The sequence below is a fragment of the Mytilus trossulus genome, chromosome 1, assembly GCF_036588685.1.
Source record: "Mytilus trossulus isolate FHL-02 chromosome 1, PNRI_Mtr1.1.1.hap1, whole genome shotgun sequence".
Classification (NCBI taxonomy): domain Eukaryota; kingdom Metazoa; phylum Mollusca; class Bivalvia; order Mytilida; family Mytilidae; genus Mytilus; species Mytilus trossulus.
Genome location: NC_086373.1, coordinates 65,356,065 through 65,373,841, shown reverse-complemented (window position 1 = coordinate 65,373,841; position 17,777 = coordinate 65,356,065). Strand labels below are relative to the sequence as shown.

General features: G+C 33.3%; 2 protein-coding genes across 2 annotated transcripts; one reads left to right on the top strand and one right to left on the bottom strand.

The window, feature by feature from the left end:
- The first annotated feature begins 7,575 nt into the window (after nt 1-7,575).
- LOC134709559 (solute carrier family 52, riboflavin transporter, member 3-B-like) lies at nt 7,576-11,091 on the top strand. The gene is made up of 2 exons (XM_063569722.1): nt 7,576-8,960; nt 10,834-11,091. The coding sequence occupies exons 1-2, from the start codon at nt 7,626-7,628 to the stop codon at nt 11,032-11,034; spliced, it is 1,536 nt and encodes a 511-aa protein (XP_063425792.1). The 5' UTR covers nt 7,576-7,625; the 3' UTR covers nt 11,035-11,091.
- A 3,053-nt stretch (nt 11,092-14,144) lies between these two features.
- Nucleotides 14,145-16,640, bottom strand: LOC134709549 (heavy metal-binding protein HIP-like). The gene is made up of 2 exons (XM_063569711.1): nt 16,430-16,640; nt 14,145-14,838 (listed from the first exon to the last, which is right to left on the bottom strand). The coding sequence occupies exons 1-2, from the start codon at nt 16,596-16,598 to the stop codon at nt 14,423-14,425; spliced, it is 585 nt and encodes a 194-aa protein (XP_063425781.1). The 5' UTR covers nt 16,599-16,640; the 3' UTR covers nt 14,145-14,422.
- Between the last annotated feature and the right edge of the window lie 1,137 nt (nt 16,641-17,777).

The window sequence follows — 17,777 nt, the reverse complement described above, 5'->3', positions numbered from 1 at the left end:
CATGAAAGGAATCAGAGCTTTGCACGAGGGAGATACATTCCTTAATTTATTATAATTTCTATCATTTTGTAATAGCAAATTTTAATAACACAAAAAATCCGTATTTTCATGCCAGTACTGAAGTACTGGCTACTGGGCTGGTGATAGCCTCGGGGACTAATAGTCCACCAGCAGAGGCATCGACCCAGTGGTAGTAATAAGATTAACGGTACCAATTTTCTTGCACCAGATGCGCATTTCGACAATACATGTCTCTTCAGTGATGCTCGTTGCCAAAATATTTGAAATCCAAAGCTTATATAAAAGATGAAGAGCTATAATCCAAAAGGTCCAAAAAGTATAGCCAAATCCATGAAAGGAATCAGAGCTTTGCACGAGGGAGATACATTCCTTAATTTATTATAATTTCTATCATTTTGTAACAGCAAATTTTAATAACACAAAAAATCCGTATTTCCATGCCAGTACTGAAGTACTGGCTACTGGGCTGGTGATACCCTCGGGGACTAATAGTCCACCAGCAGAGGCATCGACCCAGTCGTAGTAATAAGATTAACGGTACCAATTTTCTTGCACCAGATGCGCATTTCGACAATACATGTCTCTTCAGTGATGCTCGTTGCCAAAATATTTGAAATCCAAAGCTTATATAAAAGATGAAGAGCTATAATCCAAAAGGTCCAAAAAGTATAGCCAAATACGTGAAAGGAATCAGAGCTTTGCACGAGGGAGATACATTCCTTAATTTATTATAATTTCTATTATTTTGTAACAGCAAATTTTAATAACACAAAAAATCCGTATTTTCATGCCAGTACTACTGGGCTGGTGATACCCTCGGGGACTAATAGTCCACCAGCAGAGGCATCGACCCAGTGGTAGTAATAAGATTAATGGTACCAATTTTCTTGCACCAGATGCGCATTTCGACAATACATGTCTCTTCAGTGATGCTCGTTGCCAAAATATTTGAAATCCAAAGCTTATATAAAAGATGAAGAGCTATAATCCAAAAGGTCCAAAAAGTATAGCCAAATCCGTGAAAGGAATCAGAGCTTTGCACGAGGGAGATACATTCCTTAATTTATTACAATTTCTATTATTTTGTAACAGCCAATTTTAATAACACAAAAAAATCCGTATTTTCATGCCAGTACTGAAGTACTGGCTACTGGGCTGGTGATACCCTCGGGGACTAATAGTCCACCAGCAGAGGCATCGATCCAGTGGTAGTAATAAGATTAACGGTACCAATAACATTACGTTGTTACAGAACATGTTTTATATCCTTTTTTGAATGTTGTACTTTAATCACACATTGTAGAACTCTGACTTGTAATTTGCCCGTTAGTCAGCACTTCTGTTCTGACATGAATTATACTTTCGTACTTTTTTTGGACTTTTAAACTTTATTGGATTCAATCGAGCGTCACTGATCAGGCTTTTGTAGACGAAGGGCAAGCACGTCCGCCGTAAATACATAATTTAATCATGGTATCTATGATGAGTTTATTTACAACCAATGGGTCAACTGCTAGTGAAATTGCATAACATTACGTTGTTACAGAACATGTTTTATATCCTTTTTTGAATGTTGTACTTTAATCACACATTGTAGAATTCTGACTTGTAATTTGCCCGTTAGTCATCACTTCTGTTCTGACATGAATTATACTTTCGTACTTTTTTTGGACTTTAAAACTTTATTGGATTCAATCGAGCGTCACTGATCAGGCTTTTGTAGACGAAGGGCAAGCACGTCCGCCGTAAATACATAATTTAATCATGGTATCTATGATGAGTATATTTACAACCAATGGGTCCACTGCTAGTGAAGTTTGAATTACCCGAGGGTATGACCAGCCCAATGGTCAGCACTTCTGTGCTGACATGAATTATCATTGATTTGGTTATTTTTATAAATTAACTGTTTTCACCTTTGAATTTTTGAAATTCTAAGGCTTTTCTACCTCAGGAATCTATTACCTTATCTGTATTTGGCAAAACTTTTAGAAATTCTGGTCATCAATGCTCTTCAACTTCGTACTTTTTATAGGTTTTTTTTTTTAACTTTTTTGGATTCGAGCATCACTGATGAGTCTTTTGTAGACAAAACGCCCGTCTAGCGTAAATACAAAAGTCAATCCTGGTATCTAAGATAAGATTATTTACAACCACTGGGTCGTTGCCACTGCTAGTGGATTTTAAATTCCCCAGGGTATCACCAGCCCAATGGTCAGCACTTCTATGCTGACATGAATTATCATTGATTACTGTAAATTCAGAAATTAATGTGAAGTTTTTATTATTGCGAAAAATGCGACTGGGTTGTAAACGCAATAATTTAAACTCGCATTTTGAAATATTTTATGAATTTAACAGGATTTTTGTCAAAATCGTAAAAATTAAAATCGCATTTTTAAAAGTCTAAAATGACAAAATCGTTATAATAAATGCACGCAATAATTTCTGAATTTACAGTAGGTTATAATAATAAATTAACTGTTTTCATCTTTGAATTTTTGAAATACTAAGGGTTTTCTACCTCAGGAATAGATTTGCTGTAATTTTGTAGTTTGGCAAATTTTTTTTAGGAATTTGGGCCTCAATGCTCTTTAACTTCGTACCTTTTTGGTCTTTTTAACTTTTAAGAATTCGAGCGTCACTGAACTTACTTTTTAGAATAACAAGGAATACAAATGGTGATAATATGCTTTGATCTTTGCTAAAATAAAAAGTTGCGCATGTAAACTTTCAATTCTAGAATGCAACTGTTCCGAAACTCTTAAATTTCCTAGTAAAATTAGCACAGTTTTGGGAGGAGTATAATGAGTTTCTTATAATTATTGCATTGTTTATATTAACAGACGACTAACCTTTAGTTTCAGTGATGATTTGTTAAAAAACAAAATGCAATCCTATGCATCTCTACTATAGGACATCACAGCGTACGTCGAAACACTGGAATATCTCTTATCAAATTGTTGAAACAAAAAAGAACATAGCACTTGTCATGAAGTTATAATGGTCTCAGTCGTACAACATTGGGTCTTTAACAAACGGAATAAAAAAATTGAAATTAAACATCACAATATACCAGGTTTCACCACTCTTGATGTTCGTCAACATAAGACAATCAGCGGCAATTAATCTGAATTTAAATCAGTTCCGTAGTCAAAGATCACAACGAAAATAAGAAGTAATAATAATTGGTCCATATTCAACTCCTATACATGTAGGAACCTTCATGAATCAAATGACTTTTAACATTTTCTAAACGGTAAATTTACAGAAAACAACTGTATACATGATACAAATGTATATGTCATGTCAGCACAGACATGATAAATACTGAGCTAGTGATTTTTTGTGGAACTAATATAAACGTCTACCACCACTGGCAGCAAGCACCACAGGACAAAACTAATTTAATTGCTTCCTTCAATATTATCAATAACTTCATTTACTTGATAAATTGGCAAATACTATGTATTCACGTATACCTGAAGTCGGCTGAAAATCTAAGCTTCCAAATTTATTCTAATTGCACAATGACATTCACAGGTTTCCTCTGCCACAGTAAACTGATTGTCACATTTTATCATTTTAATATTTTTTTCTCTGCAAAATTGTCCTTTTGACTTTTGTTATCTCGAAACAAAATAGTTGTTTTCATTATTTTTTCAAAAATGTTTAATTTCTCACAGCGGCTTACTACAGTTACCTTTATTTTTACCCTTTACTTGTATTTCTGACTACAACGGTAGCTTTGATATTGCTTAATTTCATTATTTAAATATAAGTGTAGACAATAACAATCGAAACCAAGGAGTAAACAAAGACTCACAAAACCAAAGAACATTTACAAGAATCAACACGAACTCCACTAAAAACCAGGAGTGACATTATGTGCTCCGGAACGGTAAGCATTTCATGCACCGTAAATGACATCCGTCGTGTTATTTCTTTTAACAGTTCTTTATTGATGGAAGGTTATTATGACTGAGGAAGAATATCAGATATGATTATGTAGCAAGGAGATGAAATTAATACTTTCAAATATATCTATTTGTTAAATTATTGAAGCGGTGATATTTCTTCCCTTCAATAAAACAATTAGAAATCTGCGATAATCTCACGTGTTTTCTTCTTCTGTATTACCAATGTTATTTCAACTGAGCGGGCGGAGCTTATGTTTCAATTTGCATAAGGACATCAGTGTCACCAAAAGCATATACAAAAGAACTGAGTGTATGATATGGGACGAATAATTGGACACTTCATGAGCTTATCCCAAAAGATCCTGTCTATAGATGGACTGGTCTTAAATTAGCGAACCCTCTAAATCTCCGTCCAGTCAAGTGAAATAAATCTAGTAATATATAACAAAGGTAACTTGTATAAAACGTAGAAATTATATTTCAATCAGGATACTGTGAACATCTGTTGACCAGTATTACCTCAATAAAGAAAAAAAACCTGACCAGTTTGCCCTTTGTTATATTTCACCCTTGCAGGTTTTTCCTACTTATAATGAAATAACATATCCAATTATCAAGTTCAAATTGGATTCTTTAAAATAAATCCTGAAAAGTATGTAAAAAATAATTTTGTTTTGAAATACTAACGAAACATACCAAACTTGAAATGACATGTTTTTGATGTAATTACGTCCTTATAAAACCAGAAATGACCGAATTGTAAACAACGATTTATATCGAACTGTGTGTAGAATATGTCTTATAGTTGTGAACATCGCGATCATAGTTTATGTGTTTTCATTTCCGAATTGTTATCGCTGTCCAACGTGTCACTTAGTCGTGATACCAAGAAAAATGGTGATCAAAGTTAAGATAAATGATTGACACAAACAACGTTCACAACGTTAGGTATTTCACGTAGAGTCTGCAAGGTATGTTCTAGAGTTCAAGGTATGAATTCATACAGAAACTTCTTAGGAAGAAATATAAGAAGTTAGCAATATCCTTTTACTTTCCGTTCCGCTATATAGATGATGTTCTCTCACTAAAAAATTAAAAAAAATGGTTACTATGTTGAACGAATCTATTCCATCCAACTAGAGATAAAAGATACTAGAGATACAGTTATCTCCCTCATGCAAAGCTCTGATTCCTTTCACGGATTTAGCTATACTTTTTGGACCTTTTGGATTGTAGCTCTTCATCTTTTATATAAGCTTTGGATATCATATATTTTGGCCACGAGCATCACTGAAGAGACTTGTATCGTCAAAATGCGCATCTGGTGCAAGAAAATTGGTACCGTTAATTTTGTTACATGTAAGTCTGCCTCATATCTTAATTTACATTTAGAAATTGACAATGAGGGTCGGTTGAAAATAAAATAAAAACGACAAAAGAGATGATTTCAGCTTCCCAAATGTGAACTTTCCATTTCTATGTAGTAACAATCCAGAAGCGCAGGTATACCTCCGTATACATCTCCCAATTGATACGATATTACCGGGCTTGTATTTCCTATTATGATTTCCTTGGTAGAGGATTGCTGCTCACAAGGAAGCTTTTAAACCAGGAGTTCCAAATGGTGCGTTTGAAATCATCCCTTCGTAAATTTTACGGACGCCATCACGAGTTGGTTGACCGTTATGGAATAACCGTTGCACAGATGATATCGGATATGTTCCTTATGTCGTTACTACAATACCCTCTCTTTTACACGAATGTGACTTACCGAATTAGACTATTTACCGGATGTGTAATAACATAAGCAGCACGATGGGTGCCACATGTGGAGCAGGATCTGCTTACCCTTCCGGAACACATGAAATGACCCCCAGTATTTGGTGGGGTTCGTGTTGCTTAGTCTTTAGTTTTCTATGTTTTGTCTATACTATTATTTGTCTGTTTGTCTTTTTATGTTAGCCATCATGGCTTTGTCAGTTTATTTTCAATCTATGAGTTTGACTGTCCCTCTGGTATCTTTTTTCCCTCTTTTACTAACATTGCTTGATAATTATCTTAATGACAATGATATAATTTTCAATAGTAATTACATTGAAAATACTATGAGATTTGATAAAATGTTTACCTGTTAGTATTTTTTTGTCATGTAATATTTCATACATTATTATAATAATTAATTAAATAAAATTTATAACAGTGATCTTAATTTTCATAACATTTATCACGTGTACATGTGTTTGACCTTTTTGTTGTTTGTAATGCATATATTATAGTATGGCCACTGTTTCTATGTGATCAAAGTTCAGAGTCAGTAGGTTATTATGATACAAAACAAAAAAACGATAAAAAAAATATACGTAAAACACACATTAAGTGTTTTATTTTTACCACTACAAGGTATGGGTAAAATCTAGATTCAGAATATTTGTTTAGGTCATCTGCTTAACAACAATAATATTTTTTTATCAAATTGGGGATCATTGTGTTTATGATAAATAAAAAAAACGCAATCCCTCCTTGAAATAATTAGGCCGTTCCCTTAGATTGACAGTTTTCTTTCACTTTCGAACAGCGGTATATTACTGTTGCCTTTATTTCCTGTTAAGGTTTAGTAGTTCTCTTCGGGCATTCCTGATTCCTCCACAAATCAAAACTAGTCGCCACGAAACAACAAACAGTGCTGAAAGTAGCGCTTAAAATCAAGAATAAAATTACATGTATTCAACTGAAAAAAAATCTATGGAATTATTTTTGACTGTCACTTGAAAATGAAGATATTCTTGATAGGAACAGTAGGTTAGCTTTACAGCAAGCTACCTACTGCCCTTTCTCATAGTTGTCTCAATGGTTATTAATTTGTAAAGAAAATGACATACTTTTTACACCAGGCGTCGGCTTTAAAGTCTCCATTCTGACTGGACGTGTCTGTGTACTTGTACATCCATTACATACGAGCGGATGCCATACTTTTCATGAGTTTTATTGTCGATTGGAAGAACATCATAAATACTGTATTTCTATTCCCTATTTTTGTATGAATAGTAAATTTAATGATAGTATCAGTATTACTAAACTAAAAATGTATAGATACATGTACGACAAGCGCATTCGTGTTGAGTATATTGCAAACAAAATTAGAAAATTTAATGCAAAGAATGAAAATGTGACATCCAAACCAAAACAACAAAGGCCCTGTACAAAAACAAAAAGGGCGTTCTGTAGAATTCATATCATTTATACATACGTTTTTATCTGTAATTTGTTCGGTTTCTTAAAACAAAAAAGTATGCTCTTTCATTACATAATGTTAGACATTTTATATGAGTCTGATGGAACTTTAGGATATACGATGATATCAGCTACAAAAATCTTAATCATGTATTGTATGAAATTTTCACTTAGAGATCCAAAATAATACGATGTAAATGAAAGTCAAAAAGTTAAAATGGGGTTACAAAATGTAGTAGTATTTAAACTACTGTGATATAGGTTATGACAAGTTATGAAACATGCACTTTTATTCTGTACGCATGTAGAAAACAGAATGATTGATATTAATATTATTTAAAACTAGATTCCACTAGTATTTAACTCTTTGCACTAGGAACAAAGTGTATTAGTCCGCGGTCTGGAACCATGTTAACATATATAGTTTGTTAACTGTTACAAACAAAAACCAACATGGGTACGGACGCATTTCAATGCAAAGAAGTAAATATAATTGTTTATTTACTAGTGGTTTTGTTTGGCATTGGATCATGGGTAGACATTAATGGAATGTTTGTAGAAATCCCTGTTTTTGTTCAACATTTACCGGAAGGATGGAAACTCCCATCATACCTCTCTATCATAACACAGATGGCAAATATTGGACCTATACTCATAACCGTAATGTATATAGTTTTCAAGAAACACACGTGGGAACGAGTTGCAGTTTATGCTGTTTTATGTACTGGGGCAACATCATGCTTTCTTCTATCGTTCTTCTGGAAAGAAACAACAGTTGTTGCAGGAGAATTACACAGCACTGCCTTGTTAGTTCTTCATTTCTTCTTGTCATTAACCGATTGTACAACATCAGTTCTATTTTTGCCGTTTATGGCCACCTTTAAACGGCAATACATGACGAGTTATTTTATCGGAGAAGGCCTTAGTGGACTAATTCCAAGCATGGTGGCACTAGGACAAGGAGTTGGCCAGCTTACATGCAAAAATGTATCAATTTACAACAAAGCAGATAATTCGACTAGTTACATTGCACAGCCTGAATATCATAGCATACGATTTACAGTAGAAGAATTCTTTTATTTTTTGTTTACTATGTTAATCATTTCAATCTTATCCTTTACCGTTTTGAATTACACGTCATACTGTAAAAAAGAAAAGGTAAAACACCAAGATTGGAGTAGAAAGCGGGAACTAATGAACGGCCTTGAACTCACATCAGATCAAAATACTGCTAAATTAATTCCTGCAAACGATTCAGATGAACTTATTATTTCTTCGGATCAGGATTCCACTTGTCAGTATGATCAAGGTTCCACTCGTCAGCATGAACATAATTCCACTCGCCAGCATGAGCAAGATTTCATTCGTCAGCATGAGCAAGATTACACTCGCCAGCATGAGCAATATTCCACTTGCCAGTTCTTGACAAAGAAACACAGTTCTCAGTCAATAGAAATAACTGAAAACAATAGTCTTACGCGAGGGATGTTTACATATTATTTGGTGATCATAGCATGGGTAAATTGCCTTTCCAATGGAACCCTGCCCGCACTGCAGTCATACTCAACATTACCAAACGGAAATGCGGCTTACCATTTAGCTGCTACTTTGGCAAAGATTTCGAATCCAATTGCGTGTTGTGTGTCATGTTTTATAACAGTAAAATCCAGAAATGGTATTTCAGTTTTAACGTTTATTGGAACAAACTTGGCAGGATATATCATATATCTAGCTGCTAAAAGTCCAAACCCAGCTTTTGATAATACAACAGTCGGGACAGGCGTAGTGGTAAGTATGATGGTTTTTTATTTGTGTAGTCATAGTAGCGGGACCTAGTAAACCGAGTGGTCAGCTGTATCTCTACATATACCTTTGTGGCAAGGACGTTCAATTCTAATCTAACACAAGCATTGTGAATATTCATGTAGAAGGTCGGCAGTTCTGGTCGCAAGCTCTACCAACGCCAATAACAAAAGTAGCCAATAATATTGAAGTTGCGTTAAACACCAACAATCAATCAATCAATCGTTTTATAACTTTCTCATTGGTTACTTTTGTATCACATCTCGTTAATTCTCATATACTATCAAAGCGATTTCACCCAAGAAGAAACCTGTCTTGTTACATGTTTTAATATTTTTGCTGGTCGTTTAGTAGGACCATTGTTGATAATACATATCATGGTATGACAATAGTATCATAATTGTAATTGACATAACATGACATGACAAAATACATTATGTTCTATTTACGTTTATAATTTTCCTCTTTTGTATTTGTTATGTTTTCATCCGATTCGAACCATACAGTAGGGAAACTGTTATAGATTTTATTACACCAAAACAGGAGTTTTAAAAAATAAATAGTTGGAAATATCACGTGAGTGAATTGCAATTTTAATTTGCTGTCAAATAAAGCATCCAGTGCTGGAATTGTGCTCACCGTGTATCATCGTACAGCGGATATAGGTACTAACCAAGCGGGCGTGAGCGATTTTGATCTTACACGGTAATGCAAAATCTTTGTTTTGTTCAAATAATATCAATGTGTACTTCAATCTAAACATAATTGCTGTTTTAAGAAATAATTTGGTCGTAGGTTGATGATTAATGATGTCTCATTATTTACATTGAATATTGATAAAGCAAACCAAAGATTTTCGTTACCATGTAAGGTCAAAATCGATCATGCCCGCTTGGTTAGTACCTATATCCGGTGTACTGATGATACATGGTGGTGCTTACAGTGAGGTTATTTCAAGTGAACTATACAAGTTCTGGTTGCTGTATTTCTTTCTTACGAAACGTAACAATAAAATGGTGCAAATTCCCTCCATTATATGTCCCACAAGGGTTGGGCCATTCCCCTGAAGTCTTAAAAATCTTTACGCAAGTTCACATTGATACAGCTCCATGTATGAATCCTTGTATTCTAATCATCAACGTGTATCATCAGTACACCGGATATAAGTACTAACCAAGCGGGCATGATCATATCATATCTTATATCTAAACATTTGACCAGATTGTAGATTACTTAAGAAAGTTCCCGCTTTCTGATAGTTTTCCGTATTTACACAAATTCTATTTTAAGTATAAAGCCTTTAAGGAAAAAAAGCTTTATGTTGAAAATAAAGTTGTATATTGTCTTTCAGATACAATTATTTTATGTTGGTTAAAGAAGAACTTCGAAGCAGTATATTATAACAACAACATTTGTGAAAGGAAGATGTGAATTTACAGGATTTTGTTCAATCTACTTTTCTATAAAATGTTTTTTTTTTATTATAGTAATTTGTCTATTCGGTTTTTTTTATTTTCGGCATGTTTGCGACTGTTTTTTATTAGATTTTAGGCTTAGATTTGTGTGCCCCATCTACGGTAGTAGACAATTATAGCGGTTCGTTCTGTTTTTCGGTCTATGCGTACATGCGTTCGTCCGTCCGCTCAACTTTAGAAGATATGTTTCCTATGATGACTGTGATCTTTCTAATTTAAATGCTAAATTATAGATTTGGCTAGTATTTCACGGTCCACTAAACATAGAAAATGAAAGAGTGAGTGGGGCATCCGTGTACTATGGACACAATCTTGTTTGGTATATTTTCTGTCTTCATAATTAATTCAATTTGAAAGTTAATTATTTTACTGTTATTTTTTAGGTCACTGTCTGGGTGTTAGTTACTTTATTATTGACGTTTGTCAAGGTCTCCATTGCTGGAGTCTTCAGAGCAGAAGGGAAACGGGCTCTGTTGTGGATCGGAGGGATTTCACAAGTTGGATCAGCGACAGGCGCAGTAATCACATTTGTATTAGTCAATGTTTATGAGTTCTTTAAAAGCGCTCCTCCTTGCCGTTTATAATTTTTTTTATAACAGTTACTATGACTATTTTCTAAGCCAAACATGACACCAAATCGACACGGGAGCAGAAATACCAATTGTATTAGTAAATGTTTATAAAGTGGTTGAAAGCGCACCTCCTTGTCTATTTATAAATTTTGAATAATTATGAATATTGTTTTGAAAAACCGAGGCCCAAATCGAACTCCATCTGATGACTGACTGTCCGTGTTAGATGAAAGTCTTACTTTTCCTGATGGAAATAAAAGAGAGGTACAAGATTTCAAAAAAAAATCAAACTCATTAGTCTAAAATTAACTTACAACCACATGGCAAAAATAAAGGAAAAAGAAAAAGCACAAAACACAAATTAGAATCTAAAGAATGAGCATCACGAACTCAGGTTCTCTGGCAAGGTTAGAAGATCTTGCTGCGCATGTGGCATTGTCAAACGGATATTTAATCATTTATATTACAAATATGACCAAGTTTATTCAGGAATACGACATCATGCATATCATTAATCCTTGAAAAAAAAAGCTGAAATAACATGCAAATAAAACCATTAGTTGAAGAAAGACGGGCAAAACCGTAACCAAAGATATGGGGACAGACCCAAAAACACTTCACAGAAAACTGAAGATTGAGCCAACACATGCTCCGGAAGTATGATAGACGGTTTCTGTTTACCAATTTTTGTTATTGTTCATTAATATGGTTTTTTTTGGGTTTTTTTTTATGTTGAATGCTGTCCAGGTTGAAAAGAGATGGCGTTCGATCTTTATGTGGGTGTCTCAAGTCATGGTTCTGTAATGCAGATATTTTACTTAATATTAGGTGTCTGTTATATTTCAATTACTTTGGATTGTTGCATATTTTCAGGGTCTTTAAGGCTGATTATTTGCAGAAAGGTTTTCTCATTTTGGAAGGTCGTATAGAACCTATTATACTTTGGTAACTTTCACGTCATTTGAGTTATGATGAATAGTTTTCTCGATAGCAATCATACATGTACAAAAATGTACCACATCTCCATAATTGTATAATATTCCTATTGAATAGAAATTCTTACATCATTCGATCTTATCGTCATTGAGGTCTTGTTGCATAGCGAGCTAGAAGCAAGGTAGGAGGGAAATCAAACTCGGTCGGTGAAACTTTAGATTTAAAAAATGGTATTTGCTGCATCTCAGATCAGCACGAAGTTTCGAGAGATGAAGAAAAGAGTTTTGAGTCCGAAATATAGGTATGGCTCAAACATTTTTTTCAAAAAGAGACAACTATCATTCGTGCATTCCTGAGAAACAGATGACGTGACGCTGTCACTTGTAAAACAACAGGATGAACCTTTATACTGTGAACGGCTGTAACACCTTTTTAGCGAGGGAAAGGGGGAAAGGGGGGTATATAAATTTTTGACCCAAACAACTCTTTCACATCTATAAATGATAACATGTGTGTAATTATATAGAGATTACCTGTTACTTGTTTAATTTTCGCTGCATATTCAAGTGTCGGTCCCTAGACTCTGTAACCTCGTCAGCATAGGTACTTGTCTTACGGTCAGATACATACAATGTATAGCCTGTTACAATCCACGACCGCTTCTTAAAAATTACTGTCACGAAATAGCACAATAGTGTTGAATGTGGTGTTAAGCATTAATCAATGAATCAATCTTAGGTAAAGAGGTGTTGTGATTTTTTAACTGGACAAATGGTTTTTTTTTTTAATTTTTATAAAAATATAGGTTTTACATAACATAAAGGAGCCATCATATTTTTAAAACAACTTTTTTTATATATATAATTTAGACAACACGTTTCATTTGACACGATCATATTCAAATATATCAAAAATGGAAAAAAAATAGAAACGGTGTTGAGTTTTCAATAACACAAATAAATGAATTTAGAGGTGGGATCCTAGACGTGATGATAACGAGACAAAAGGTTGGCAACAACCAAGTGATCAAACATGAGAACAGACTTTGATAAATTCGACATCAAATGTGCTCGAAATATCTAATAAAAAAAAACACACCTGAGGGTTTCCTGCATGCAATGAATCAGCATCCAAACAACTGCAAATAAAACACCAAAACATCAAAATAAATGTAGAAATAAGATAAACTGAATCTCAACTTATTATGACAAGGATTAAACAAATAAATAACTAGAAATTACATCGTTATGTATTAAGTATTGCTTGACATTTACAAATGTATCACATAGTACATGAACTATTTTTATTAAATTACAATACAACATACGAAAATAAACGACGGAACGATAATGCAGCATGAAAGTTTTAACATGTTATATTCTCCGATAACTGTATTTCATGGAGAATACTAAAAAGTAAAATCACAAAAATACTGAACTCAGAGGAAAATCAATTCGGCAAGTCTATAATCACATGGCAAAATCAAGTAACAAAACGCATAAAAAACGAATGGACAAGAATTAAACCCAGTATCAGTATGACAGACAGACGGAAGCAGGCTAGACTAGCATTATTCTTATTTACAGACGGATGCATTATCTTTTTATATTATGTTTTATTAGGCCCAAAACCACAATTAATGACCCTACTTTTCGTTGTTCACGAATATAGTTCCCTTTAATTATAGTGTATTTTTTCTTAATTTTTTTTCTTTGCCTTTTTCATTCATTTGTTAGTTTTTATGGGGTGGAAATGAAAGAAGAGAGGTGAAATAACTTTTTGTTGAAGGTATTTTAACTGATTTTAATATGGAAAGAGTGATTAGGTCAAGTGCAAAAAGGTAATATTTACAGTTTTCGGAACATCTCTTGACTTGTCCATAGGGGTATGGATGTGTATTGGCTAAATTTGTAAGTTGTGTGAAAGCAATCTTTCTGAATTTTGGATATATTTTTGGACTAGTACTATACATTACACACACAAAAAATTGGACAAAAAGATTCGGTGCAATTTTTTTAATAAGACAAAAAGTTATAAAGAACTAATAGAGGAATTAATTGTGGTCTGTGGCCATTAGTTTAAGTCAATCGCAACTATGTTTTCTGTTCTTGCTTTTGACTTTGCGTCCGATATTCGGAATCCTCTGAATTCATCTATGTAGTGCCTTTACATTATATTTTAAAAAAAGCTGTGCATGCTAACCCCAATGTTCTTTTTCGTAACCAAGTCACTGCACATAAACAAATATCATCTAATCCTTATTATTTTCCATAGTTTTTTTTAACGAAAAAGGGTTCTAATGTTAAATGTATAAACGTGTAGAAAAACTAGTTTACCGCTGAATTTCCATTGGCTTTAAAAGTTCTATTTGAAAACTACATTGATCTAAGTATCTGCTTTTCTATAATTGTTATCAATTATTCATCTAGAACAGTCGTATGAAAATACATAGTAGGCAACTTCCTTAATCAACAAGTAATCCAAGAAAAGACGTGCGGGGATGCCGGTCCATACTATAAAAATAATTAGCAGTGTTATAGCTAGTTGTTCGAATCCAGGCATGCTCATCTTTCTGCATTCTACAGAAAGCTGTCATTGAAGCGGACGAAAAAGCTCCAACATCAACGTCTCTCTCCCCAGTAGAGCTTATAATGTTCTCTTCAACTACCAACTCCGTTATTATGTAATTCGCATTCACTGTGCAAACCGTCCATGAAAACATATATATTCCATCCCGGGGGGCTACAAATATTCCATCGTTGTTGTTGTAATGGCCGCCTTCGTTGATAATGACGGTCTCGAATACAACAGTAGAATGTGTATTCAATGTAAATTCGCTCTGTTTTATAGTTGCATAAAACAATACTGGTTGTCTTTTCCCTGAAATATAAATGAGTTAGAATTATGAAAAAAATACCAAGGTTTTTATCTTCAAGGTAAATGTTCAATGGAAATAGGTGTGGATATTGATTTAATTAGATTCTAAATATTCATGACGTTTTTTTATTGATAAGAATTGAAAATATAAATAGGGAATGTGTCAAAGAGAAAACTTTCTAACCAAAAAGAAAAACAAAACAAAACAAAACAGCCGAAGTCTACCAATTGGTCGTCAATACAGAGAGAACATCTCCCACCGGTGGCGGGTTTCTGCTGACCCCTAAACAGAAATGGGTATCATTCAGTCTAGCTCAGAGAAATTGGATCTCATACTTAACTCCAAAGCATACAAATGAACTGAAATTAAAAAAAACCATACAAGACTAACTAAGGCCAGATGCTAATGACTTAGAACAGGAGTTAAAATGCAACGGGGTTAAAACATGTAATTCTGTTTTGTGAAATCTCAACCCTCCCCCTATAATTCTAGTCAATGTAATTATAGAAACACATAACGATACGCACAGTAAACTCAGTTAAAAAGTAGTCCAAGTCCGATGTCAGACAAACAATGACGACTTAAACAAATTATCATTAAATGAAAGAGGAAGATCTTACATTGTTCTGGTCGACCAAGATAACGAACAGTAAATGTGGACCCTCGTTTGACAATTTACGATTATTGGATACGGAAAAAGGTCGTCTTGAAAAATGCCTACTACAGCAATTCTGAGAGCGTGAACTTCTCTAAACGAGGCATCACATTAAACGTATTTGAATAGAACTGGGTAGCAATCAAACAATCAAACAGAGTGGCTGCATCCTGAACCACTTGACAGATACAACAAACAAGACTTCCCTTTTAACAATTTCGGTTGACGGAATAATCATAGACATGCATGTACCTGTTTAAAGGAAGTCTTGTCGTGTTCCACTTTAGCAAGGGATTTTTTTTTCGGAACAAGAGATGTCCAAGTCACCATATTTCTGTATCTTAGTCAGCATTTAAAGTTGTCAATTGCCCTTCTATAGATAAGAAAATCTTGTAAATATAATGAGTGGGGACCAATTATAGTTTTTCGAAAATTTTCGTTGCAAAATAGGAACAGCTTTCATTGGGCGTCATTTTGAGAAAAAAAATATAAAAATTTTCACATTTGCAATCATGCCACATCTTTTTAAATACTTATATATTTATGTCGTTAATTCGAAATACGTATTTTCAAGGAGTAACGAGCAATGTTCTTGCATTTGATTCAACCATAGGATCAATGTCTAAAACCAGACAAACAAGAAGAAATTTAAAAAGTACTTTTTTTATTATATAAAATTAGTTTTCAATAATTTACTTGATACCTTTAATTCAACACGTGTTTACGACATGCAAATATTAAAATTGAATGTATTTTGATACAAATATTATAAAACATTTTTATATTAAAAAAGTTTTAAGAAAAATCATATTACTATATAATCGATTGAAAGTTATCCCGAAAAGTTCGGGATCAAAAATGTTTTTTTTTCAAGAATTTTAGGTGTGAATGAAATTGGTTGCATTTGAAAATAGCTCTCTTATGTCTAAAATACTTACTTTCATTTTGTAACACAGTTACTTTGGCTTCCAATAATTCCAGTCGGCTATTCATTGAATCTTCGTCTAATGATGTTATATTTTGTATTGACTTTGAAAAAGTTAATCCAGTAATATTCAAGACAATAGATAAAAGAATGAAATAATTCATTTTCATTTTGTTGAACATTAAACGATAAAAAAAAGTTACGAATCACAAAAAGAAAACAAATATACCAGCTAGCAATTCAAAAAAGATTAAATACAAGAGAATAAACGTTATGTGCAATTAACTTGTGCTTTCCCGCCTTTAATGGTTTGGGGAAATATGACTCCAAACAATTTGAATGCGTGCTTGAGACATGAATTTTTAAGTTGTTTTGAACAAACACAATTTAAAAGCTTAACTTACACCATATCATAAACATATGGCGTAACTTAAATATTAAGAATTTTATTATTCAATCGCTTTTAATAGCTGATATCAAGTTTCTCAACACCTACACTTACACTTTGCTAATAGCATACATAATAGCGAAAATATGGAATACGAAAGTAATAGGGTACTACATCTGAACATAAAACATGTGATTGTAAACAAACATATCGTGGAATTTCAAGGTAACTAGATGCAACCCTGTTTCTAAACACTATGAAAGGAACAAAAAGCTCCCTGAACCCTTTCTATCATGATAAAAATATTTGTCCATGCCATATGTCCAAAACATAAAAACATTAGTTCAAAAGTTACTTCGATCAATTCTTTCATTAACCTACTGAACGAGATGTTGAAACTTTAGGAAATATTTAACTATACTTCAATGCTTAGACGTTTATTGCATCAATAGAAATAATTTAATCCTACTGACCTTTAGATATCAATTGGTCCAGAAATTCATTTTTTTTTTACAGAGGACAAACAAGTTTTCTGAATATCACTAAAATATCACTGAATAGAAATAACTTCAAGTATAGCGAGACATTTAAAAACCTTAGAATTTTTTTCTAGCTAACATTTATAGCTTGCTACATGTATGTGTTGTGTGTTTTCTCATTATTGAAGGTCGTATGGTGACCGATAGTTGCTAACCTTCTACCAAATTTTATCTCTGGTGTAACGTTATCTTATTCCCAATCATATCACACCTCCTTTTTTATGTAGTGTGATATTTGAGTTATCTCGCTTTCAATATCTTAAATGATGCTTGTACAAACAATGTTACGACATTAGGGACAATTTACTGGACCAGTTGAACTTGAAACAATCGAAGCAATGAATGTGGTTTTTTTAATTTGATAGATGCTTTTTGTGCTTTTTGTAAATGTTTGTTTGTTTTGAGATTCAGTGATGACTGCTGTATTTACCATA